At 44.6% G+C, this 25525-nt stretch overlaps 2 protein-coding genes across 5 annotated transcripts in view; one reads left to right on the top strand and one right to left on the bottom strand.

The window, feature by feature from the left end:
• The window catches only part of LOC126562508 (G protein alpha o subunit), a 287823-nt gene that overhangs the window by 257295 nt on the left and 5003 nt on the right, over positions 1 to 25525 (top strand). For all 4 annotated transcript variants that reach the window (XM_050219038.1, XM_050219037.1, XM_050219035.1 and 1 more), the window contains 3 exons: positions 456 to 498; positions 2912 to 3053; positions 3883 to 4043. In XM_050219038.1, coding sequence (XP_050074995.1) covers positions 456 to 498; positions 2912 to 3053; positions 3883 to 4043 — 346 coding nt within the window. The remainder of the gene's footprint in view (positions 1 to 455; positions 499 to 2911; positions 3054 to 3882; positions 4044 to 25525) is intronic.
• LOC126561994 (probable cytochrome P450 49a1) lies at positions 4258 to 14131 on the bottom strand. Its single transcript, XM_050218394.1, has 10 exons — positions 13885 to 14131; positions 6977 to 7223; positions 6769 to 6885; positions 6054 to 6130; positions 5504 to 5699; positions 5240 to 5405; positions 4984 to 5153; positions 4825 to 4903; positions 4503 to 4736; positions 4258 to 4384 (listed from the first exon to the last, which is right to left on the bottom strand). Exons 1-10 carry the CDS (start codon positions 14114 to 14116, stop codon positions 4271 to 4273), a joined length of 1632 nt encoding a protein of 543 aa, XP_050074351.1. The 5' UTR covers positions 14117 to 14131; the 3' UTR covers positions 4258 to 4270.

The raw sequence follows: 25525 nt of genomic DNA, 5'->3' as shown, positions 1-25525 counted from the left end.
CCCGAGAGCTGGTTTTTCCAATTTTCCAAGTTTTCCCTCTCAGTGGCAGTGATCGTACGCCCGCGTACTTCGGTGCTTTATTGCGCACTTACGGATGAAGTTTTAATAATGCACGTGAGCATTCCGTGCGTGAGAGACCGACGGATCTCTACACGAGCCGAGGGCTATGAAGGCTGGGTGTGAATAATACTGGAGGAAAGAAAAAAAAACGCAAAAATTTGATTGTGGCAAAGTATTTTTAAACCTAACGCGCCGAGGGAAGTAATTTCGTTAGGAATGAAGTAATCATGCTTCCATGGGTAAGGTTATGTTGTAATTTTCTGTTGATTATTCGTTGATTAAACATAAAGCAGGATATTATTACTACATTCTTTTCGTGCTTTTAAATGACAGCTTCATTGGTCGTTGTGTTGTAATACTAACGTGCATTTTGTTGTTGTTTCACATACTTTCAGGCGCTGGCGAATCGGGAAAAAGTACAATCGTTAAACAGATGAAGTAAGTATTGAGTATTTAATATGTGCGTGTTTAGAAAATATAATACATTACTGTAATTTATAAAGCGTCGTCACTAAATTTCGTTATCCTAGAATTAATATTATTCGTCTCCCGCTGCGGTGGCCTACGATTGGTCTACGTATCTATTTCCAATCTTTATTGTATCCCAATTGACAAAACTCGCCACTATCCAGACTATCCCTATGGGTAAAATGAAGTCGAAGAAGTTCGAATTTGTACACTGAAACTTATCAACTCTCTCTTCTTGGCTTAGCGACCTCTAAGGTCACGCTGCTGGCCATCAAATGGCTTACTAGACTTGCCAATACCACGTAGTTGGATAGTCAGTCCTCACTACGGGTCCGGACGGGATTTGAACCCCGGTCCTGCCGTATAAAGACCTGCGCCGTTGTCGCCTGTACCACCGGGCCACTCCGAAACCTATTAAGATTGTTCTATAATAGTTTTTGAACGTTTTGAATAGTTTTAATAATAGATCCTACTGAATTTAACCAAAATTAACTCGTTATTGTATTGTGTTGAGGCAGGACAACCTGCCTTCTTAACACGTTCAACCTTAACAACCTTCTAGGTCACGCCGGTCATCTAATGGCTTACTGGTCTTGCTTATCCCACGTAGTTGGATAGTTAGCCCTCAACGCCGGGAGAACGTTTCGGATGGGATTTGAACTCCGGTCCTGCCGTATGAAAACCGGCGCCTTTGTATCTCGATTTTTTGGCACATTTATTACGAAACACAACCCTTCTCTGCATCAAAACGTAAGGCTAGAGGTAACCTCCCCCGTCCCCTCCCTTCTCCCCTTCAAACGACCTCTAAGTAAAAATATAATAAAGAGGTCGCATTTTTGATGCCATGCTTCCGCGACTTTTTGGCAAGTAAAAATTATATCAAAAATTGTACCACGGAAAAATACCCACATTCTTTAACCTGATTTCTTTGTCCCCAGTAAACAGGAGCGTATTTCATTTTTTTGTATGACGAAATACTGCTTTGTCTTTGACGGCACCGTATATAAACTATATCTCACCCTCCGTTTATCGCTAGTAACGCGAAAACAGCACTCTAGTTGCATACGATTCACACGCGATATCGTTTATATTATTATTCCTCCCCAATTGTTCAGCCATTGGACATGTCTGCCCTAGCTCAACCACCAATCGGTCGTTGAGTCACTGGGGTATGGAATATTTAACGTAACTTCCTTTCGGTCGCATACAGGAACAGGAATCAACCGGCGGCAGCAAGTGGCCCTCTTTCCCAAGGAAGCCAAGACACGACACGGATTACGGGGGAAGGGATCAACAAGAACAACAACAAAAATCAAATAAGGAAATAACAATCGCGTTGGCGGCTGCCTTGGGAGCCGTGGAAAAAGGAGTTGCTTTTTTTATCGATTTTAGCATGCAACCCGCTACTCAGTGTGGGCTTTTCTTTTTTTGGTCGTTGCTTTTGTTCCACCGTTCAAAGTTCACACAAAGCGAGGGGAGAACCCCTTTGTTTCTGTTGACTCTGCAGCTAAACTGTTTTTGCTCCTATTTTCCACTGCCCAAGCGGCCCCGTACCCGTTACGTACCGCTCCCGCATCAGCAATACGCGACTCCACAAGACACGACTGACAGTATTTCCATTTGTATGTGGATCCCGGTGCTCAATCGACCCTTTGTGTGTCTGTTTTTGTCATGCTCATCTTCAAGGAGCTTACAGGAGTTGGTGTAGTATTTTGTACGTTGTACTCTTCCGTTTGATACGTGGAGCGAACTACTTTCGAACTTTACTTATCATCTTCAATCGTGCTTGTGTCGAGAGGTGGTGCTCGCCGAGGACGTTTTTTTTTATTCTTCTAGTTTAAACACATGAACTACAGCTATCCAAAGCTCTACACTTTCCAACCCGTAAGACACTGGAAGGATGATTCGAAGGACACTCGGAAAGTAGTTACGTTGAGTGCAGAAACGAGCAAACAAGTTATAACTTTTTTTGCGTGGGATGTGTGCGTGGAAGGGATTGAACTAGCAGCAAGCAGTTTTTACAGTATTTATGCTGACCTCTTGAAAATTTGTTCCATGGTTTACACGTTATTTTTGCAATTGGCATCCTGAGAGATGCACGACCCTGTGGAAGATACGTCAGCGACGCCGTTCTTCACATGACAGGACCGAGGCCTTATTCCCATTTGGCAACGTTCCTCCCTACTGAGAATTGACCAAATCTCGTTAGCCATTCGCTGGTCGACGTGAACTTAGCAGTTCGTTAAGCCAAAAAGAAGAGATGTACGACTCGTAAAGTAATTCTATCGGATGTATCTGTCTAAATCATGCATATAACGCCCTTATTTGAATGGAAAAACATTTTCTCATACCTTCTCCTCTTTTTCCTTTTTTTTACTTACAGAATTATTCACGAAAGTGGCTTTACGTCAGAGGATTTCAAACAGTATAGGCCAGTAGTGTACAGCAACACGATACAATCACTAGTTGCAATACTGCGAGCGATGCCAAACCTTAGCATTGCGTTCGGCAATAACGAACGAGAGGTAAGCAAGTTGTGGGCCGTATTTATAGTAATAAGCGTGTATTGCGTTTATTTTTGTTCCCAAAAATTATTCATCCATTCAACGAGTCCCGCGCCCATACAGTAATCCCTGTTAGCATTGCAAATCAATCACTTTGTTCGATGCCTGTCTGCAACTCAACCGGCTCCAGCAGAACCATTTAAACGTACGTGATTTTTCCATTCCCAATCGGTTGCTGCAACACGTTGACACACGTATTGCTCTCCGCGTGAGTATAGCAGTAGCGTTGGGCAGCCTAAAACGACCCGTCCCTTCTCACGCGTGGATGGCAGTTCCGCACGGAAATTGGAGTCCCGTGGCTGCGGTTAGGCCTAGGTGCTACAAACCAACACCGCGTCGTGTGCCAAAACAGAACGGTTGATTGCGCTTCAGTTGTATACGGTGACAGGTTTGCTACTAGCAAGCACAAGCACCCGTCAAAGCGAGTTTCGAATTCGGGGTTTTGCGGTTTTTTCACCTCGCTGCTAGATCAGCGAGGTGGGTAGAGCAGTGCTGCTGGTCGGAAAAGGAAACCCGGTTGCACCATGCGTTCGTGGCACCGTCTGGGAGCACACGTGGTGCAAACGTGGTTGGCCGCCTCATACGCTACCGTTTATCAAATGCGTTTATCCTTCGTGTGGTTTCAAACTGGTTCGCCTAGAACTTTGTTCGTTCGAAGGGGGAAGCACTGTTTTGCTTTCTGCTATCAAATACGACTAGAACGAATACAAACCTGACAGCTTGTTATGGAAGATGGTAACGTTTTTTTCCCCCTCTTTTCTTTCTAACATTTCAATTTTCTGCACAACAGTGTGACGCAAAGATGGTGTTCGACGTAGTACAGCGGATGCACGACACAGAACCATTCTCGGAGGATCTGCTATTAGCGATGAAAAGACTGTGGTCGGATTCTGGCGTGCAGGAGTGTTTCTGCCGCAGCAACGAGTATCAGCTGAACGATTCCGCAAAATAGTGAGTACCGAAACAGTTGGCTGAACAAACATTTCTAAATGGCATCGTTTAACGATTTATGAAATTGCGAAAAAGGGCTTTTTAACTTGTTATAATGTCTTACTTTATTTAACATTTACCGACTTATGTACACAAGCTTAGATTATAGTCGTGCGTCGTTCGCACACTGAATGTTGATTCCCAATAGCTCTCGGATACTGGCATTGCCCGCTTGATCTCACCCAACCCTAGCTGGTCCGCTCGGTAAGCTTAAACTTTAGCGGCTTGTCGGGAATGTAGGTGGGGTTCACCTTGTACGTAAGCTTCTCGTAGTTGTACTCCACCTGGTACCGCCGGAAGAGCTACAAGTGAAGCGTTTTGTGAGAGAAAGTGCCCAAAAGTAGGCAACCCGGTTGACAGCGTTAGCGTTATGCTGTTTTTTCAAAATATTAAAGTAACGCACGTAACGTAACATATTACCTTCGAGAGCAGTATCTGCAGCTCACATTCGGCAAACCGTCGCCCAATGCAGGTTCGCCGCCCATACCCGAACGGAAGGCTCACGTAGGGATGTATCTTCTGGCCAGCATGTGGACAGCCGGAGTGTTCTTTGAGTTCACCACGCTTCAACCACCGTTCCGGAACGAAACGATCCGGTTCGGGGAAATACTGTTCCAGATTCGAAACGACCAGATGGGGGAATATAACGTGCGTCTGAAAAAAGGAAAGAGAATTTGTATGAATTTTATTTGAAAATTAATTTCTCGTTATCGCTAAATAGGTGCTGTGTGTTGCTCCTTACTCCTTTCGGTATGTGGTAACCACCGATGACGGCGTCTGTTTGCAAGCTGCGCCCATTTCCGATAACGACCGGATACATCCTGCAAGAAGGCGGAAATTGAAAGTCTATTTTTAAAAGAATGGGCTCTGCGGTGCTGCGGCTTGATAAAAATCAACTTACCGCAGCGTTTCCTTGATGCAGGCCCTGAGATAAGGCATGGTTTCGAGCATCGATATCGTGAACTTGGTGTCCGGGGACGGCATACTGCGCTTAATTTCGTTGAACAGAATCTCCTGCTTGTCCGGGTTTTGACTGAGCTGGTAAATTGTCGATGTCGCCGCAACGGATGTCTGGCAATAGGCAGAATACACAGTTGCAGTAATGGTTAAAGATTAACGGACACACCCTCACACATCCACTTGACACGGCGGCTTACCGTATCCACGCCAACCATAATCAGATCGAGTGCCAGCACTGCCGCAATCTTTGGATTGTTTGTCTTCTGTAGTATACGTTCGACAATCGAGATACACTCTTCGCTCTTCTGCTCGGTGCTGCTGTTCATCTTCTCCATTGCGATGTTGATGTGTCGCATGCAAAGTCTGGTAGAAAATGTGAAGAAACAGCAAGAAAAAAAAAACACAACTTAGACATATCGTAGACACGATCGATTGCGACGTGCGACGGATATGGGACGTACTCTCGGAATGTGTCCAAAGCACCGATGTAGTTTTTGTACGCGCTTGTCTCGTAGATGCGCCAGATTGGCATCCGCAGCTCGACCTCCGCCACGGTCCAGAAGAAGGTGTTGATAGAATTAATGATGCGCTTCGACTCGTCGTTCCCGTCCTTCGACACACAGCCGAGACGTGTGTCGAGTGCGACCCGCCCGATAGCTGTCGATGGGAGGGAAGATAGAACCACAAGGTAAAAACTATTAGGTGTTTTAATTTTTTAATAAACGAGCCAGAAAAGCGTTAATTCCTTTGCTAATTTGCGAGTGCGAATGAAACAGGTCAGACGCCTGTGCCGTTAAGTAGGATGGTAGGAAAACAAACAGGAAAAAAAGCGCTGCTGAAGCACTCTACAACAAAATCTGGCTTAATTAATCCTCTTTGCTAAAAGCAAGCCTGAGCTGTGCTGGGTGTGCCCGTTTTATCGTTACGCTGATGTGTCTCTCCTGTTTGCATTAGGTGCAGCTTATTCCGCTCACAATCGGATAATCGAAGCGTAATGGGTGGGATGCTTACACTCTAGCGCCCACTTGTACAGCTCGTGCAGAAAATCTCCCGGCAGCTCGTTATTTTCGTCACGCATCTCTTGTATCCTGCCGGAAAGGAGAAGAAGAATATATATTGCAATGGGGGGAGAGGCGTAGGGAAACTTAATTATTCAAATACGAATAAGAAATTTGCAGACACGACTTTCGTCGTGCGTGCTTATGTGTGTGTGTGTGTATATTGGAGCAAGAAAAAGGAATTTGGATGTGAAGAGAAGGAATTAAGAAGAGTATTTTTATGTTGGCAAATGGACGTCGTTTTTGCGAATCCAAACTTCTTGTGGACAAAGTTGCGTCACGCGGTTCTGGAGGCTGATGAAAACTGGTTTGACGATTCCAATAATCGAAGCATTCTTTTAAAACTGTACCGTCTTGCCAAAGAAGCCGCTAGTTGTGTCATTGACGTCAGCCCTACACGACACAAGATTCCTCACCGAAGGCTACCCAAAAATTTTGCGTCCGTCATAAAGTTCCTTCCATCAAGTTTGAAGCTAGTCTTCGGTGGGGACACCGTAGTGGCAACATTTAAACAGGTTGACTTTGAAACTCCCCAAACCACCGTACGGCAAGATGACCTCGAGCATGAACTATACGATCTCTTTTGGGGCAGGTTTCCGTACACGCAAGATCGCCGACGGAGACGATCGTAACGATTGTCTAGCTTTGGGATGCCCAGCGAAGCTTACCTGTCCATGAAATCGCTAGAAATCTCATCCAACGGTGCGATGTATTTTTTGGCCGTGGACGGTTGCAGCATCACCTGCTGTACCTGTGCCCGAAAGGCATCCCACTTTTCGCCGTGACTGTTGAGAGCATGGCGAAGCATGAAAAAAAGAGGTTTAAATGAGAAATTGAACCTGACTTGGGTGTGTTTTGTGACCAGCGATTACTTACACACCGATCAGCCCCATATTGTCACCGAAGAAATCTTTCCGTAGCTTCGATTTGTAGTTACGCAGCGAAGGCATCGCCGGCCGGTGTGGCAGCACTTCCTCCTTCTTGAACGTGTCCCGTATGAGGTCGGCATCGAACACAAACAGCAGGTCCGGATGCCCGATCAATCCGTTTACCTTTGCGATCCGGCCGTACTGTCGGTGCAGATCCTGCATTACCTTGTCCAGATCTTCGATCTTGTACTGACCTGTGGGTGAATGTTAGGATAGAAATGTTGAGAAAAACTGTCTTTGGTACAGGAGTGGTCCTTAAGTGTGACACTTGCGAGGTTTCACTGGTTTTGCTCTTCACTACCTAACAATTCAGTTCATTGCTGCTGCTGCTGATGTTGTGCAGCAAAAGTAAAGTGTTTAGTTTGCCAAAGTATTTGCACTCTTGCTTTTCTCAAGCGCGCTTCGTTGAAGTTTACAATGATCATGAACCATCACCATCTCCAAAGTCTTTATCCGTAAAAAAAAACTTCTCTTTACGCCTCTTCTTCATCGGAAAGTGCTTTATGATCATCTAATGATGAGTCGCGATCATCTAAAGATGAGATCTCAAATGTAGCTGCTTTGTGGTAATTGTAAACGAAATCACAAGATCGTTTACAAACCATTAATTTGACTCGCTCAAAACTCGGACAATTACTGGTGTCTATTTTTGTGTTCTTGCTTTTTACTACCAAAAAACATCTCATAGGGGGATTGCAAACTGTCCCGGCAAGTACTTCCAAGTCGCGTGACATTGTACGATCACATTAGTGAGAAGATAAAAAAAAATACATGGTGGAGCTACGTGCCGGGTTAGTAATCCACCGGCAATATGCTAATTAATGCGTGTTTGTGGTCGCGACCACAAATTGGAAATCTAAACCCGCACCAAACACCTGGCCCACGGAGCAAATCCCCAGCATTAGGGGGTTAGGGCGTGGGACCATTATTGTGAGGAGCACACTCTGTTGTGAAGCACAGGAAGAGCAATGCCTGTCGTATGTACGCCGGACACGAACACGTTCATGTTGAGACCAGTAGATAATGTCGACCAACCCCTCGTGGGGTGGCCATTTTACACATAATTTCTTCGCAAACTACACCGCGCGTTATGCTTTCTTTGCTGGGGCGGGTTAACGAAGTCGAAAAGGAAAAGAAATATGTCCACCTTTTGGGAGCCTTCGTTTTGTGTTAGTGGCAACTGGAGTAAAAGGTAAAGGACGGCAAAGCCGTTCTTTGGCATGCTTTCCGGTTTACAATTTCGTGCGAAATGGTCAGCAATGGGGCAACAATATGAAACTGATTAAAATTTCTTCAGGACAATACGGCATTGGACCGTCATAATCAATTGTAAAAAATAAAATTTCTTCACTCGTCGCGCTTGTTGTGTGGCGGTTGGACACTGGTTAGGGCACGCTCACTCTAGTAAATTAGGTGTCTATTTGCGTCATGTGCCTAGTAGGTGTTAGAGGTAAATGTTTCAAAATCACCAAAAGTGCTGTGTGTCCTCCAAAGTGGCCAGTATGTCTAGGGGGGATAGCTTTGCCGGAAATTCCTGGTGATCGATTAGCTTGATTAGCGACTAGTAAGAAACAGTGTGAAAAGTGTGTGAATTATGTAAGACAAAAAAAAAAAGAAACAAACTCATTAGATGAAGCAATTCGCCGTGTGTAAAAACCAATTAGACGACTGGAACGCAAAAACAGGGATCGACTCTATTTACCACCCAATAATTTTTTAAACACCAACACGCACCAGCAGATCCAGTCTAGTATCTGACGCAAGAAGAACGTTTCCTAATCTTCGTAGCTAGGCTAGTTACTCTGTGTGTGTGCGTTTTTTGCCTACTGCCCTTCTGACAAAAATCATAAAATATGCCAATCCCGTGGGCAGCGTTTGCAAAACCACGACACGGCACACAGTGATAAGTAGAGCCGGCTATCGGTTGTCCTAGGTACTCCTCGCACGGAGTACCAGGCAAGGTAACAACCCCCGTGGTGACACACCTTTGCTTGCCGCGTGTGCTTGACGAGATTTGAAGTACGCCGCAGGGACTCGGACGAAACAGCCATTCGGTTGATGGTGTGGTCTTTACAGATAATTGCCAAATGCCACCACCATAGTCACCTGCCGGCTTGTTGACACGGGATGAGGTGTTGGATGAGCAGGTGCGATTGGGGTGCCGTGGAACAAGTAAACCCGTTTCCAAGCCCCGAAGACTTTGGCCACGTGTTGTGGTTTGTCTTTGGAGGTTCTTTAATGGTGCTTTTTAAACAGTTGCGTTGCTAACGACTTGGTTTGTTAGGATGAGGTAAGAATATGCAGATTCAACACATCTGCTTTCTTTGCTGGGTTAAAGACACTTTGAGACAGACGTAGGAATTCTTGCAACGAGGTGGTGCTGGTTCAGGTGTGAATTTAGAAGTTCCGGAACGGCATACTGTAAGCTTATGCCAACTTTTTGGGTGACTCCGACTGTCTGAGGTACATTAAAAAGATTGATGTTGAGTGGGCGAAAAACGAAACATAACACGTGGTGGACAGGGAATAGACCAATAGACATTAGAATCATTTCTTCAACTTTAGCAGCAAAAGTTGCAGTAAAAATTGACCACTTGACGCCATTGCATAATATTCAATTTGCCACTAAACAAACAATCGGTAACTAGGCGTGTGTGTGTTGCGGTAACTGACCCAGCGCAAAATCGCGTGAACTCCTCAAACTGGGTCTCCGAAGGAGGACACCACCCGTTCCAACTCTCACGGCAAACTCCCAATCCGTTCATTGATTTCGTCAAATACTCGGTGGAAAGATTTGCGTGGCTTGGCGTGCGTTTGAGCTTGCAATGGCCGAGAAACAGCTGAAGTGTGGACTCACTCTCACTTTCTTCATGTTCGGTGACTCAACATACTACATGGCTGATGGCTTCCCAGCATCAGCAGGTGACGTTTGGTGTGTATGTCATCTATCCCGCCAGCGACAGGATGGGATTTGGCAAGATAATTACCCACCTATCCGGCACAGGCACACCAGTCCCATTTCGAAAGAGGCGTCAATGAGCTGGCTAATGTGCTGGTGTTGTGCTGTTAAAAATGATGATGTCGTCTTGCGGGCCCTGTAGCGCCAACCCTGTGCCACGTTTACTGCTGATTGATATGGGCTGCTGTTGCTGCACAAGACGTGTGGTGTGGTGTGCCTTGTCCGACCTGCATTGACCCCTGTTACGCATTCCAACGGAGGTTGCAGGCATGACCACTAACCTGTCACTCATTACGGTTTACCCCAACGGCAACGAAAATCCCCGGGATATCTTTAGCGGAAGGGTAAGATTAATCGATAACAAATTACGCTACCGGCACCGTGCCGTAGCACATCTCTCCCTTTATTTTTCGTGGAAACTGTGTCATTGGGACGCAAATGCTGTATGTACACGACCCGACCCCGAGCCCAATCTGTGTGCCGACATTAACCGGCAACTGCCGGCTGATTACATGATCTTCAGTGTAAACAGTGCGCGCGCGCGCGATCACACAAAAGAAGAAATTGTAAGACGACGACGCGTCTGAACTTTATGGCGGTTTTTACTGCAGGCGCGCATCCCATTCCTTCACACCCCATGGGACGAAGGGAGGAAAAGGACGCCTTAGAGTCAGCTCCAAATAAAGCGCACAACGCATCATCCCACCGCAAAAGCCTTGTCCAATTCCGCACGGAACCGAGGCGCGTTGTTCGGGCGGCAGTTTGTTTGAACAAAAATTCGTCAAGAAATTATGTAAACTGCTTCCCAGTTTGTAAGTGCAGCAGGGGTTTCTCCACCCAAGGACGGAGGGGTGCGTAGAAGACTCTCGATCCAGTGGCACATTTCACAATCGCAGATTTCGGTGTGCCGCTCTTCCAGGTTTCCCGGCATTCGTTAGTCTTCCGTGCAACGCTTTTATGAGTGGTTTATTTGTGACAAACCACTCGGTTGAGTTATTATGTCTTCACCACCATCGGTTAAGCGAGGTGGAGGGAGGGTACAACGAGGGGAGATCGTAATGTCTGACATTGTTCCGCGACAAAAAACCATCCATAACCACGGGTTCCCACTGGTAAGGACCAATCGTTGAACATCTTTTATGCGGGCCTTGCATCCCAAAAAACTGAGGGTCCTGACATGTACCTGGACCTGATGCTGTCACCTTCAGCAATAAAAGCGATAAATTTGTCCAAATGTTGGAAACAAAATCGAACAACAACACCCTCTTCTTAAGGCGCAGGTTAAGGTTGTGTATGGTCAGTAGTCGGCTTTTTGGACAAATTATTCGCAGTTCGTAACTACAGCGAAACATGAAAGAAATTGTTTAATAACTCCACACAATGTGAACCGGTGTGTTGTGGACCGGTGTGTTGTGGACCGGTGGACACATTCGTATGCAAGGCTTTCCATCACTTCCCAATGTCAAAAAGCAACATCAAGACAGAGAGAGTTGGCGTGACACTCTCGTCTGTAACTCAGCCGTTGTTATCTCATCGGTGTAACGAATCGTTTCGTTACACGGGGTCTCTGTGTGACTAATGTGGTTTTTGCTTTGTTAGCAAGCCATTTTCCTGCTATATTTGCGAGTTGCTTAATTTTTGTGTAAATTGATTTGCGATGTTTGCTCGGTGAAAGACCGGGGCATAGGCTTCGTTAGTGCAGAGCTACATATGGGTGCAGTTCCTGTGATAACATTTATAAAGAATCTCTCTTGTCTCTGCAGTTCTATTTGTGGGAATGACTCATGAATTTTCATCCTATTTCTGACTTTATGTGGTCGACTGCATCTACTGGGCTGTCTAACTGAAAGCTTAACTAGGTTTTGTTCCACATAATCGAATACATAGAATATCTTATGGAATTGTTTCAAATAGATAGTGAAATATGGCTAGTCCGTTGTGGAACTTTGCAATCATATAAGGGAATTTTGGATTGACTGAGGGGTAAATTTTCATCGCGGCTTTGGAATACGGCTATTTTTGAAAGAAGCAGTAACTTTTGAAACAAATTTTTGTCTATCTATCATTTCACTATCCCTTCTCCATTGTCCATGATCACTACCCTTCAAGCAATCAAAGAAAAAACCCTCTAAAGAGCTTTCTAAACCACTGCTCAAAAGAAGGGTTTTGACAGATTTTATATGGGAGCTGTCAAAAACCTTCTTTTGAGCCTTCTAGGCTCTTTAGAGGGTTTTGCTATTAAGGTATCCATTTGAAAATTTCCACTAAGTGATTCTATAGTTCCATTATATCTTACCCATAGTAGAATAAATCATTCATCGAAATTTGAGAGATCCCGGGTCGTAGCGATTTCAATCCAAATCCGAGCGTATTTTTGACATGTGCCCTCTATCAGTTCTAGCATTTGATCGACTCATCGTTAAACCCACAACTGCCTATCGGAATACTAAATATAAAATGCAATTATCTGCTTGTCCGTGCATGTTCTCTTTAATTGGCTACGCAATTCTATCAAAATCACATTCCACAATGTACCATCGCATTCAGGGCAATAGTTTGCATTTTTTTTTTTTTGCTGCTATTTCTCTGCTGCAAGGCACATGCAGGCACATGGGTGTTCCAACTACATCTCTCCATCTGCATTCACCTATGCTCGATGTAATAACGAATGAATCGATTGTGAAATGGGCTCAATCGAACCAGTGCTGCGTATGGTGGTAATCAAATGAAATGGATCATATACTTCTCGATGATATGTTGTGGCGCTCGCCCCGTTCGCTGTCCGTCTATGTTAGTGTGGCGAGTGGGTAACCTTACGCCAGGCATACACAAAATAAAAAAGCACGCGGTGTAAAAGAGGCAGGTGGAAACCACATAACTAACTCCCATTACATGAGTGCACAATCGAATGTGGGGAATCAATCGTCCCAGGCCACGTTGTTGTGGTACACATTTTCTGCCATTACGACTTCAAGTCGGATGCATTTTCCGGTTGGATTTTTCAACCACCGTCGATTGCAAAATCGAATCTACCTCACACACACACACACAGAGCCCCCAGACAAAGCAAAAACACTACAAAAACTGTTTCCTGCGAACCAATGGACAGACATACCGGCGCCAGCGATTATTGTGTTCCTTCCTCTCTGGAGCCGGTTGCAACATTGCAACACCTGCTCCGCTTCTACGGTGGGTATAGGTGCCCGTTTCGTTATGGCACTCGAGTGCATGCCCCGTTTTAGTCTCACTTTCATTCGTGACTTTCTCGTTCGTTCCTTCAGCCATGCAGCCGAATGACAGTGTCTCGAAGATGCAAGGCTTTGGAGGAAAACTAGGCAGCGGAACCGAAACCCCCTCAATACGGCTAAGATGGTGGCCCCCACGCCTTCGTTTGGGTGACCGTGGCCTTGGATGGACGGTTTCCATGGTTTTGAAATGAGGTAGTAGATAGGCACGACATAAAATATCCGGTTTGGGCAGGCAGCAGATGGGTAGTTGATCGCCTTTTTTTGTGGCCAATGAAACCAGTTTTCGATTTAGATGAGGTAAATACACGAGATGATACCGGCAGAGAGCAAGGTTTAGGTTGGTACATCTTGAATTCTTAGAGATCTGGGGGTGGGGGGGGGGGGGGGGCAAAAGGATTGCGATCTGCCATTTCTGGCTTCCGTGACTTAATTTGAAACGTAGCTAGATATATGGATATCAAGCCAGTCCTGTTTCTGATATCCGGTAATATCGTGCTAGATCACTGAACCACAATTACCCATACTCTATGACCCAATAATTTCTAGGTCTAGAGGACACACACAAACACTGTTCAAACTCGTTCCAAACCCACACTTGGCACATTTCTGAGACATCCACTTATCATGGTAACTATTTTTACCACTTACCAATAATAGGAGCAAAGCGCCACGAGTTCCCGATCATCGGCAAACCCTTCGGACCCGGCACATCGGTGTACGGTCTAGCATGGGAAAACTGTTCATTGACTGCCTGCTGCTGCTGGATCGTCGGCTCTAGCAGGGCGGCCGTAGCCGCTGTCCCCTCATTGGGCAGCACATTCAAAGCCGATGAAAAGGCGGATCTCTTCAGTAAAGAGTTTGCTATTCTCTGCCCAACCATACTGCTCTGCGTCAGGATCTGCCTGCAACAAAGAAACAAAAAAAAATAAAACAAAAAAACATGGACGATTAATGATTGCGTGTAAAATTAATAACTGTTGCCAACCGTCGCAGGTGGCGCAACGATCATACGGCAGATTAATCGGAAGAAAGGCTAAAGAAAGACGCGGGCCTAGCATAAATTAAATCCGCGCCATCCTGGCATTGACCTTCACCGAGTGGATTTGACATTCCCCTCTAGAGGCACCGACGGCACTGCAGATTGCAGCCGATTGATTGGTACAACTGGCCAACCGGTTTAAGATGGAGTTTTTTTATTTTTCAATTCTGCTGTTCAAATTCGGTGAAAATTGAAAGCTCCCATGGGTCGGTACTAGGGGGATGATTTTTGGATGGGGTGCTATAAAGCCGTTGTAAAAAATGTTGGAAGTCATTCATTACGATCTTCCGTTGCGTTGGTCAGCCTTTGATCGGTTTTCTCCCTGGATTTTTCACCTGCTTTGTCGTTCGACCGTCGGTTTGATATTATGAAACCGATCACCGTCATCGCCATCTACTTGTCCGTCCTAGGCACGTCGTTGATGATCGATGTTTGATAAATGGTTGGAATGTTTGTAGCAGCAAAAAAATGCCAGAAATATTTAGCATTTCACATTCTACACGATAAATCACGCTTGTCTCTGATTATTCCTTCTGTATCATGCTAATTTTTCATAAATATTACTCATTTAAAAATCTGTCTGTTCTTTTGCCATCCTTTCTTATGCGCATTCTGTTCCACGAAAGGCGTGGGTGAACTTTTTTTTTTCATATTAAAAAAAAAAAATTGTTAGCTTTTCACTATGAAGTAATTTCAATTTGAAAGCTAAAGCTGAAAGTGAAATGCTCGCAACCGCTTGAGAGTCAGCTGCAGGATGTTATAATTCGGGCTATCGGTTTCCATTTTGTCGGCAGTCAATAATGATATTTCACGCGTCTTGCTAAGGCGAAGGGAATGAATTAGCGTTTTGTGATGGTACAGCCAGATTACAGAGCCTTTGATTGTTCGCGATTGAGTTTAAGCTTTCTTCCTTCGTTTGAATTCTTCCGGAGAAAAATTAATAGGCTCCACTAGGCTTACGTAGTCGCCAGGAACGTGCGTTATGTAAATTCGAGTTTGTTTCTTGATGGACCTACACTAAAGTGGTAAAACTTTAATGTCACTGTATAGTGTGATGCATGATGTGAAATATATTTTTCGTCATCTTTTATTGCTGCTTGTAAAGTGTTGTAATGTGTCATTTTACGAAATGAATAGAAGGTCTTAAGAGGAAACTTTTAAAAATAATAGTGTTTCAATGAATAATAATTTTAAACACTTTTTGGATGATCCCCAAAGAAGCGTTCAACATAATCCGAAGCTGGGAGCACGTTGCTACTCGGCCTTGGTAGGTTTTAGCTTATCTGAATGGTTTTTTTCAAAGAATGACAAAGAGAAGGTCATCAGATAGTTAATCAATTGCATCGAAAATAATAAAAAGGAATATTTAATAAATAACGTTGCGTCAAAAATGTAAAAATGTTGCTGCAAGTATCCATTATCTTACACTCGGTAGTGATTGCTAAGGTTAATTTAAAGTCATTAATCTGTACAGGTAATTTTCATGGCCGGTTCTTGCGTGTCGGAAGAGGTTCCCATTCGACTGCCAGCTCTTTGAAGGTCGTGCTGAGAGGGCTCTTGTTTTAAACTGAATTTTAGAGCATTGAAAGCTTATCATCGCAAAGCCGATTGAGACACTCGTAACAATACTGTTTTATTATGGAAACAACTTCTCTTTATTTATTAATAATACCCAAAGGGACAGCAAATCCCTTGAAACATAAATAGCAACAAAATTGAACATCTTTTATGAGCTTTTGCATAACAAACGTCATCTTTTGTGTGTCTGCAAACCTTCAAACCATCCAACCAGAGCGAAAATATCAACTGTCGGCGAAACATTCCATGAATATTCCAAAGCTCACACGTTGCACCCTGTTTGCTCCGGGCTCGCTTCACCGGCCTGTCCGGAACAAACCCTTTTCCAGCGGTTATGGACGCTCGCAAGACGCCCTACCATTCGGCAGTCGCCATCAAAAACCCTTGAAAATGCAAACAAAAACATCGAAAGAATCTGTGTGGAGAGAAAGTTGTCGTTTCACGACATGTCCGGACTTGGGGCCAGGCAAACTGCGCAGGACGGGGATGATGGCATGGCAGTCCCTCGTAGCCCGTAGGCAGCTGGAAGGTTGCCGAATTAGCCAGTGCTTTCGGCTGACCTCGGCCACCATGGGAAAGGGAGAAGTTTTTGGACGTTTTATGTCCAAAACATACAAAGCAAAGCACAACGTGTTACACATTTAGCGTTCACCAAACTAAAAGATGAATGTCTGTTTGGCTGGCGGTGGCAAAACACGGACTGCTGTCAGCCGAAAAGTTTGCCAACCGGTATGTCCGCTTTTGAGGCACTAGCTTTGATTGGGCTAAAATGTGCAACAAAACCCTAGGACAAGTTGTGTGCCACTTTTCGTGAGTGGATAACGTCGGATAGTGTGTGTGTGTGTGCGAATTAAAAGTGAACCTCATCTCGGCTGCTGCTGCTCACCAAGTTCTTCTGGCAAGCTTGTTTTACGGTTTGCGAAAGTAACAAGACCAGATCCTGCCTAGACATTGGCAACATAATTAGCAGTGTACTGAGTGAGTGAGTGAGTGTACTTTTTTCATGTGTGGGACTAGTTGCTAGGGTCTGTTTCTGCAAACTCCGCGCGCCGCTGTTGGACGGGATTAGAGCAAGATCACGATCGAGACTGTGTCTGTGTGTTTGCAATTACTCTTACCACCACTCCATGCAAACTTCCGTCCAAGACAGGTGTTTAATGCCATTTTGGATTAATATAGTGTTGCAATGGTGTACCGAGGTGGGTTGGGTGCGTGTCTTATAACGCCGAAGTTATACGATCGACGATCAACTAATCAACCTAGACCTCGAACTGTCATGGGAAAACTGGTTTAGTGAACCGGCACCACCACCACCATCACGAATGGATCGTAACGACGTGAGAAACAATCTTTTCGAGATGACTCTTTTGTCTGTCTCGATTGGATCTTCAGATCTTGAATTGTTGGAACTTCGTTAGGGCCTTAGAGGATTGCGCAACGCAATGTTGTTTTGATCCACAATTTCACTTTCATTATGAGAAGCATCGATAAAGCGAGTAGCTTAAGGTTTTCGGGGTTATACTTCTGTTGATGTTCCGCCATATTTGATGGATTAGATTTGCATACTTTCAGTTGAAGGTCTAAAAACACATGAGATAAGAATGATGAAAGCAATTCAAAAATCCGAAGGATTTTTTTCGCAGAAACACATTGAAACAATGAGGTCTCAATGAGTTAAATACTAGACGTTCCTAACGATCGGCTCACACTCATGTCTCTACTAGTTCGAAGGTGCTTTTTTTCAAATTCAGCATTGGCATTTAGTGGGAAAATAAAACACACACAAACAACACAGAGCAACGGCTACGCCTTTAGTGCCTCACCCTGTTTTCTAGTGAGCAGAACATCACAGCCCCTGATGCCGTGTTGAAGGTTAATTTAAAATCTTGAATATACACACACTAATCTTAAGGTTCCACCCTTTCAACAATCGCATGAAAATCACACTTAAAAACGCACAAACACAACAGAAAAAAAGGTTTGATTGTCGCCAACTTACTTCCTTATTTTGAATACGTCCACACAGACACACAGTCACTAGCTGGCACCGCACAAACAATCGCTGCAAAATACGATCAGCTCCAAGCGCAGCTCGGAAAGGAAGGAAAAGCACGTCGCCTAGCTCCACCAAAAGCTATTGTGTTCGGATAAATCGTTTCGGATGGGATGACTTCTTAACGTACGCGCGAGGCGGCGGCACAATCGAAAGCGCTCTGTTGCTTTTCTGATGGCCGCAATGCAAAGTTAAACCTCAAACACACCACGCGCTGAGGGATGGTGTGGTGGTGTACGGTCACTGCTGACTTTTCACTCTCACTGCACTTGAAAATGGTGATCCTCTTGAGTTTCTGTGTGAGGATAGTGATCACGACACGACCGCGGACGACAAAAGCATGACGATTTGACACAGCTTATTATCGATTTATTATCACTTTTGCTTCTAAAACCGTACACCGAGGAAGGCAAACTTCAAGCAACCACTACGATCAGTTTCACTTTCTTTTGATAATGGTTTCGATTTTTAAAAAAAATGCGCACAATGTTAGGAATTCAGCTAGAACAGTTGTCGCCTACACAACAAGCACCACCAAAAAATCCAACCACGCGTGTTCAGTTCAGTATCGCGCCCAGAGCGGATATCTTTTTGTCTCAAAAATCCTGCCACAAAACGCCACCGTTCGCCACGAAGTACCGAGTTTAATTGAAGGCGAAAATGGTCACGATCTTTGCTACGATTGCGCTCGCCGCCACCAGAAAAGCAACTGCCGGTCGTTGCGCGATCGTCTTCGTAGCGGGGGCAATAGTTTCTTACGTTTTTCTGTTCGGGGGGAAACCGTTTGTTGCGCCCGCCTTGCGTGTGTATGATCGCGCAAAATCAAACCCTTCCTCGCGTTTCGCGCGTGTGTGTGTGTGTGGAAGGGGTTGAAGAAAAACCGGCGTGCAACTTTGGCGACGTCTTTTTGGTGGTGACGATGTTTTGTGGCACGTCTGGTTTGGTGCTTGCGACGACGACGGGTTGTGATGTGACAGATGCTGTTGCTGACGGGGAGATGTTTCGTTGCGGATGATCGAGATGCGTAGTCTGCAACAAGACACGATCGTGTGGGATGTTTGGTTCTTGACTGATAATACTTGCTAGAGCTGGTTTTTAGCGCTTCACAAAACAAATTGAAAGCCCTACTCCTGTTTCTATGCAAATAAAAATCACTCCGAAATTTAATCTCTTTTTGTAACCGATCAGCAGTAGAAAGAACAAAGTGGTTTTCTATTTCCACAAACTGAAAATGGTGCTGCAACGTATCGCGGGTTAAGAAAGACAGCTCAACTTGAACTGCACACTGCGAACTGCATCGGTAAAGCATGTCTCGACATTTCCGTCAAGGTCTCAGTGCCGGTTCTAACCAAACCACGACTGCTACGCGCACGGTTGAGCACACATTCTATTTTTTTTCCTCCCACCTTTGCGGACACTGTTGCACTTGGGGGACAGCTGTGGTCGAGATATGTGAATCTTAATGCAAAATATTCTTGAAACCGGTTTAATTCTGGTTTCGTGGACATATTTTCGCGGCTTTACCCTGTTCTTTGCAGTTAAATATTCGACCACTTTTTGGCTTTTGTTTTACCTTGTTCTATGCAGTTAAATATTCGTCCAACAGGGTCAATATCGGAACAGTTCTGCATAGATTGTGCAACTCTACATCCGATAACATTTTATCAAGGAGATATGGAAATTTTCAAAATCCGGATATTGGATTGATATATTTTTCATGCTTAGGATATGGCATGTTTGGCGATGATAAAAGCTAATTTTATCACCATGCATCCGTACAATTCAGGTTTAAGCTTAATTAACAATCCATCTGAAACCAAGCCTCCTTGGGTATAAAATAGCAAGCATTTTAACTGACGCGGATACATTGTAAAAAAAAAAACTATTTTCTGAGGCCATTATAAGGCTACAAGTGTATGGCCGTGGTCTTTTGCGAACTGTTGAACACAAATTAAGCATAAAAGATATCTTAAAAAAAAAAAACAAAGAAAGCCTTTTTTTATCTCTGCAAAATGGCTTGACCTTACCGCTCGAAAAAGGCTTTTTAAAGCCTCTATGAATAGAGCTCTATCAGACCCAGAGTTTTGAAACTGCTGATTACTTTTACTCGTTAATGAGCGGAATGGTAAGCGACACAAATCTAAAAACATCTAAAAAGCTTAGGTCAAATGTCACTTTATCGGATCAGAGCTAGAGGTGTTAGAGGTTGATAGGGACCGAGGCAATAAGTCAGGGAGTGTAGAGAAGACTTCAAAGGAGATTTGAAGAGTTCCTCCAGATACTTGAATTAGATATGAATGTTCCTCTTTTTTAAATTAATGATGTCCTCTTTCCGTTACCTGATGGCCAGTCGGGTGGTCACACCACACCACCACAGGTCAGAGTTTTTTTTTACGGTAACTCCGACGAGAACTTTCCAACTTTGTGTGATAGTTTGTTCGTATCGCCTGCTCAATACGGGTCTAATATTAGATATTATCGAGGAAATATCTCTCAGTTTCTAGTACTTTGGAATAAAGGAAAATCTATTGAGTAGAATCCTTGATCTGGCTTGTCAGAATCCTTGATTTGGGCTGTCAGACCAAATTTTGAAAATGAAATGACGGCCTTTTTTATTTTCTTTAGGACTAGCAGGGACCAGTAAGTTTTGTAGTAGAAGTTGCCCCTCAAAAGGTTGTTTCGGTATAGAAAAGTATTAGAAAGACGGCAGGAGAAGCAAAAAATTGTTAGTTTTTTTGTGGATTTCTGTAGATTCCAAGCATGCCAAGATTAAAGTGCTTTAGTGATCCGTCCGATCGCGAATTTATGGACCAAAAAAGGAATATATCAAAACAATTCCAAGACCAAATAACAGATGAAATGGTAAAATAGGTGATCTTTCAAAGGTGAAAAGCCCCTTGGTCGAAGTATTTTAATTTCTTATTGAAACACTTGCAATTTGCAACTGAAAAACAATCGTATTTTCTTACCCACGTCTTTAGGACGTTGCTGTGTGCTCTGTTTCGATTAGCATTAAGCTAAGCATTGTTACTCAAAGCTAGCTTCTGAATCGCACCTAGGACAGCAACATAAGGATGACATAACCCATGCTCCATGTTCCACTTACGCGTTGTTTTATTTGTACCGAAAGGGAAAACCGTCAATTACACCATCCGCCAACGCTATTTGTTACCCCGTTTTCTATTGCGAAAACCACCGCAACAAGCCAAACACATATTCTGCACCTTTTTTTTCTACTTCTTCAGGATGACCCATATAGCGAAGAATCGTGATTTTCCCACCGGTTGTACCACGGTGCACGATCACGCTAGTGGCCCCATCATCAGCGCTGTGGTTTGAACTTTTGGCAGTAGTATCGGCAATGTGGCGCTGAAGAAGCTCGCTCCGATGCACGCGAGGCTGGTTAGTTAGTTTTCCATTTCATTCGGAGTGCGGCGGAAAATGACTTGAGCCGTAATTGTGTCCGCAGCGCAGTGTCAAACCGACAAAACACACCGCCCGAGATGGTTGCAGACGGGACGGTTAAGGAATGGCACTGCTGTACTGCATGTGCACCATTTGGCGCTTGCACTGTGACCGAGTAATGTTCCCGAGCATCGTAAATGTAATAGGGATGGGTAACAAATCCTATAGAAGTAGGATACAGTTTTTTTTTGGCAGGCAGAGCAACACACACATGAGTTGAGGGTTTTTTTTTGTTTTAGGACTTTGAGTCTTTCTTTATTTGTAAGTGTTTGCAACGATTGCATAAGGTTCGGGTCTAAGTAGAAGGGCCTCCGAAAGCGCCCCGTTGGGTTATGAGGGGCGGGTTTTAAGTGAAGAAAGCCCTACAAACCTAAAAACGTGTGGTAGCGTTCGGGCATAACGAACCTACTGGCTAGCATAATTCAATTCCGTCCATCCGCTTTTCGCACTAACCACACGTCGTGCAGACGTAATAAAAGGTATGCCCTTTTTATTGGGTAGTTTGCTACCAGTGCCCAGATGTGTAGATGCTTAACGGTGGTGGCTATTTTTCTTTGCTTAAATTGTTTTAAATTTCCCTTTTTTTAAAATAACAACGCACGGTGCGGGTATGCTCTTGAGGATGATAAATGTTCCCATCAATATTGTCCCATAATTCAGCACACGGCGAATGACGATGGTTCGTCGCGGCCAGTATAGAAGATAGTAACAGCAACGGTTATGGCCAAATAAGATATAGTGCCCTTCTAGCGTTGCAAAAAACACCTTCGCTTTCCACCGAGCATCATCATAACGCCAAACGGCAAATCATCCTTTACCCATTCGAAGCGGAGGCAGGTGGTGGATGGGCGTACCATAAGCTGCATAGGGAATGGAAAAGCGTTATGCGAATACTTTAGCACCTGTTTGACTAAAAACACACATATCGCACGGCCACGAATAGCAAGAAGGTGTGAACGTTCGAGCACGCGAGTGTTTTTGCCTGCAGAGAGAATGCACGTTCGCAAAATGCATTCCCGTTCGATTATGACGATGATGATGATGCATCGAGTGGCGCCCATGGTAAGGGAAGTGGAAATTGCATTCTCGTAATCGCAATTTTATTGCATACATTTGCATGAAAGTTTATTAGAGCAAGCGTTATAAAGCGGCAGCATATTTTTGTATTTTATTTTTTGAAGAACGATGTCATAACGTACGATTCACTGCTTTAATGGGCATCGAAATGGCACACACGCATGAAGCAATAGCGCGAATCTCCCGCATTTGTTCAGCGACCTCCCGTGACTGTGACAATTTAATAATTTAGTCTAAAAGGGAAACATCTAATTGAAGCGTTGTTTGCATACAGTTTCATTTGTGGGTCAGTCCCGTCCCTGCTCTCCAAACGTACCACACACAAACACAGCATCATTATGTCACGGCTGTATGATCGGTGCTGCTACGCAATGCAGACTCTACAACACCGATCGTTTTAGGGAATCGTTCAAGGTTTATATACCTATGATGGCCAGGGAGACAGTAGTAGTAGTACGCTCACGGGCCTTCTGGATCTCTACAGCACAATCCATTTGGTTACTCCTTTTTGGCCACATGATAAACGCTGTACAAACATTTAAGAAGGTGAAGATGCCTCTCCTTCTCCTTGCGTCTATGGGCGTCCCGTTACGGGCGTGTTTCCCAGCGTTTGCGATCGGTTTCAAATGTTGAAATGGAAGTTTGAGCAAAATTTGCCCAACGTCGGTGTCATTGTGGGTGCTCCAATTTGGCGTTCACTTTCCTGCGTGCGCTTTGCAAATGGAAAGTGTACGAAACCAAGTGCAAGAGGGCGCGAATAATGACTTCATCTAACGAAGTGATGGCTGCCAAGTGCCAAGAAGGGAGCTGTTGCTCTAAACTGTAACTGTACATTTGTTTTGACGTTTTCTATTTCCTATTTTTCTTACGCCGAGTCGTAAGAAAATTCACCACCCCTGTATGCCACGACGGTGAGCAAATGTCGCAAGAAAAGTTCCTACAAGTCAACGTCAGCCTTTAATCATAGAGACCGTGCCCCGTGATACGTGTGTAAGCGACCATTATGCAAATGGTTTTGCACGATCATCAGGCTGTGGAAGCCTTCTGAAACCTACCCGACCGTAGGCTATAATAATCGGTACGATTTTTATTGACTAGCTAGCATCAAGCCCTTCCCGTACCTCGCGCAGTGTGTCTACGGCGCTTGTGAGGTGGACACTAGTCCAAGGTCTTTATAGTAATCCGCACAACTTATCATATGAGCTTGCCTAGGTATCGGTGCACAATTACAGTGTGACAGCGAGACACTGACCCAATCTCTAATGGTACGATCAGAAAAAAAAAAATCTTCACGCGAAAACAAACCTCACCGAGAGCCCAACATTGCATAATGTGTGCCCCGGGTCCGGGACAAAACACTCTCACCTTTCACTGTCACGGTTGTGCTCAGGGAACACGCGGACTACGAGTGGACCCCGAAAGTCTCAAAGGAAGCTGACAACGATAGACAACAATCACCTCCCTGTACGAGAGGGTATGGTTTCCATTGTTTGGGGGGATTTTTGAGATTGAGTTTGCTGATCTTCGATCAGTCAAGTCGTTTCGACGTGAGCCCAGGGAACTTTGGCCAAAATCAAAACAAGTCTCTGTTTGTGCAAGTTCGATAAATGGAGCTCCTTTTATTATCTACCCGAGCGAACTGAACCAACCGAAGGGCCATTGTCGTTGGATGAAGATCATTTTTTGGGGAATCGGAATCGCATACTTATCGTCCATTCAAAAGCGGCGTTATTACGTTCGACCTGCGATTGCTCCAGATATGCCTAGCGGCTCCATAAATACCCACAATACTTGTCGGCTAAAGGTGCATTGTAAACTGTTCCTCAAACATCATCGGGCCGTCGCCTGCCAGACAGTAAAAAAAAGCGTCTGGTTGAATGTGTGCCATGTGCTTTTGGCTGCTCTCCTGCCGTTTTGTCTAATTGTCATCCGGGTGGCTGCAGGTGGCAGATTGGGCTGCTACGGAGTGTTTGAGAAATTCGAGGACTCCGAGGGCTCGTAAAGTGCGTCGTGCGAGGCGCAATTAATGTATGATATAACACGCACCGACGGGGTCACATTCTCTAAAGAAGCTGAGTTTTTAAAGGTGTGTTGCTTTCAGCGGGTGCGAAGGGAAATTTTCAATTAGTTCCACGTACACACTCCGCGCAGAGTCCCCCAAGATCTGGAGATGTTAGGATGTATATAGTACGTGACTTGACATTGCTCTCGTACTTTCCGCTGTGCGTGGAGATATTAATCGCGCCAGACATTAGTAACGCCATCGACTGGAAGTGGCGGGCACGTATGAGTTCCCAAAAAAAAAAAAGGAAAAAATTAGGTCAATGATTGAGAGGACTTTTTTCATGCTGCATAAGTGTTCATATCTTTATTGCGCCCAAAGTTATACCGTAAATTTCTTTACAAACTTTACTGAAAGTTGATGAAGTTCCTACGATAACTTGGTGCACGACTTCTCCAAACAACGTCTAGACGACAGGGAAGAATAACCCTGAGGTGCTCTTACTAACGTTGAGGGAAGCGCACAAAAAAAGCGAAACAAATTAAACCATATTCAAATGGCAAATTGTAACCTCAATTTTAGGCTCATGTACCCCACACACTACGTTAAATCAGTTAAAAACCAGAGAGAGAGAGAGAGAGAGAGAGAGAGAGAGAGAGAGAGAGAGAGAAAGAGAGAGAGCCTCCCTTTTGGGCAGGCGTCCACCGCCGAGACAGCAGTTACCATTATGAAACGACCATTAAACAGTTTGTCAGTGGCGGCAGTACTACTAACACAGTGTGCTAAGCGCTCCGACTACTACTACTCCGCTGGGCCGATTTATAACCCACGATGCTGCTGCGCAGCTTGCTCAACCAGCGTTTGCATCTCGCGCATCGGTCCCGGCTCTTTGTAAAGCTCGCGATTTGACAGGAATAAAAAAAAAGGAGTTAGCCTCAATTGTATGCGAAAGAATGCAACGGCTGCTGAGCAGCCCCAGCAAGACCTGTGGAGACATTGATGAAATGGAAATCCAAAGTCGCGTCGACATCGTAACCTAGGTTAGGGCATGATGCAAGAAGACGAAGAGGAAAAC

The sequence above is a fragment of the Anopheles maculipalpis genome, chromosome 3RL, assembly GCF_943734695.1.
Source record: "Anopheles maculipalpis chromosome 3RL, idAnoMacuDA_375_x, whole genome shotgun sequence".
In the NCBI taxonomy this organism is placed as follows: Eukaryota; Metazoa; Arthropoda; class Insecta; order Diptera; family Culicidae; genus Anopheles; species Anopheles maculipalpis.
This window is presented reverse-complemented; position numbering and strand designations above follow the sequence as displayed.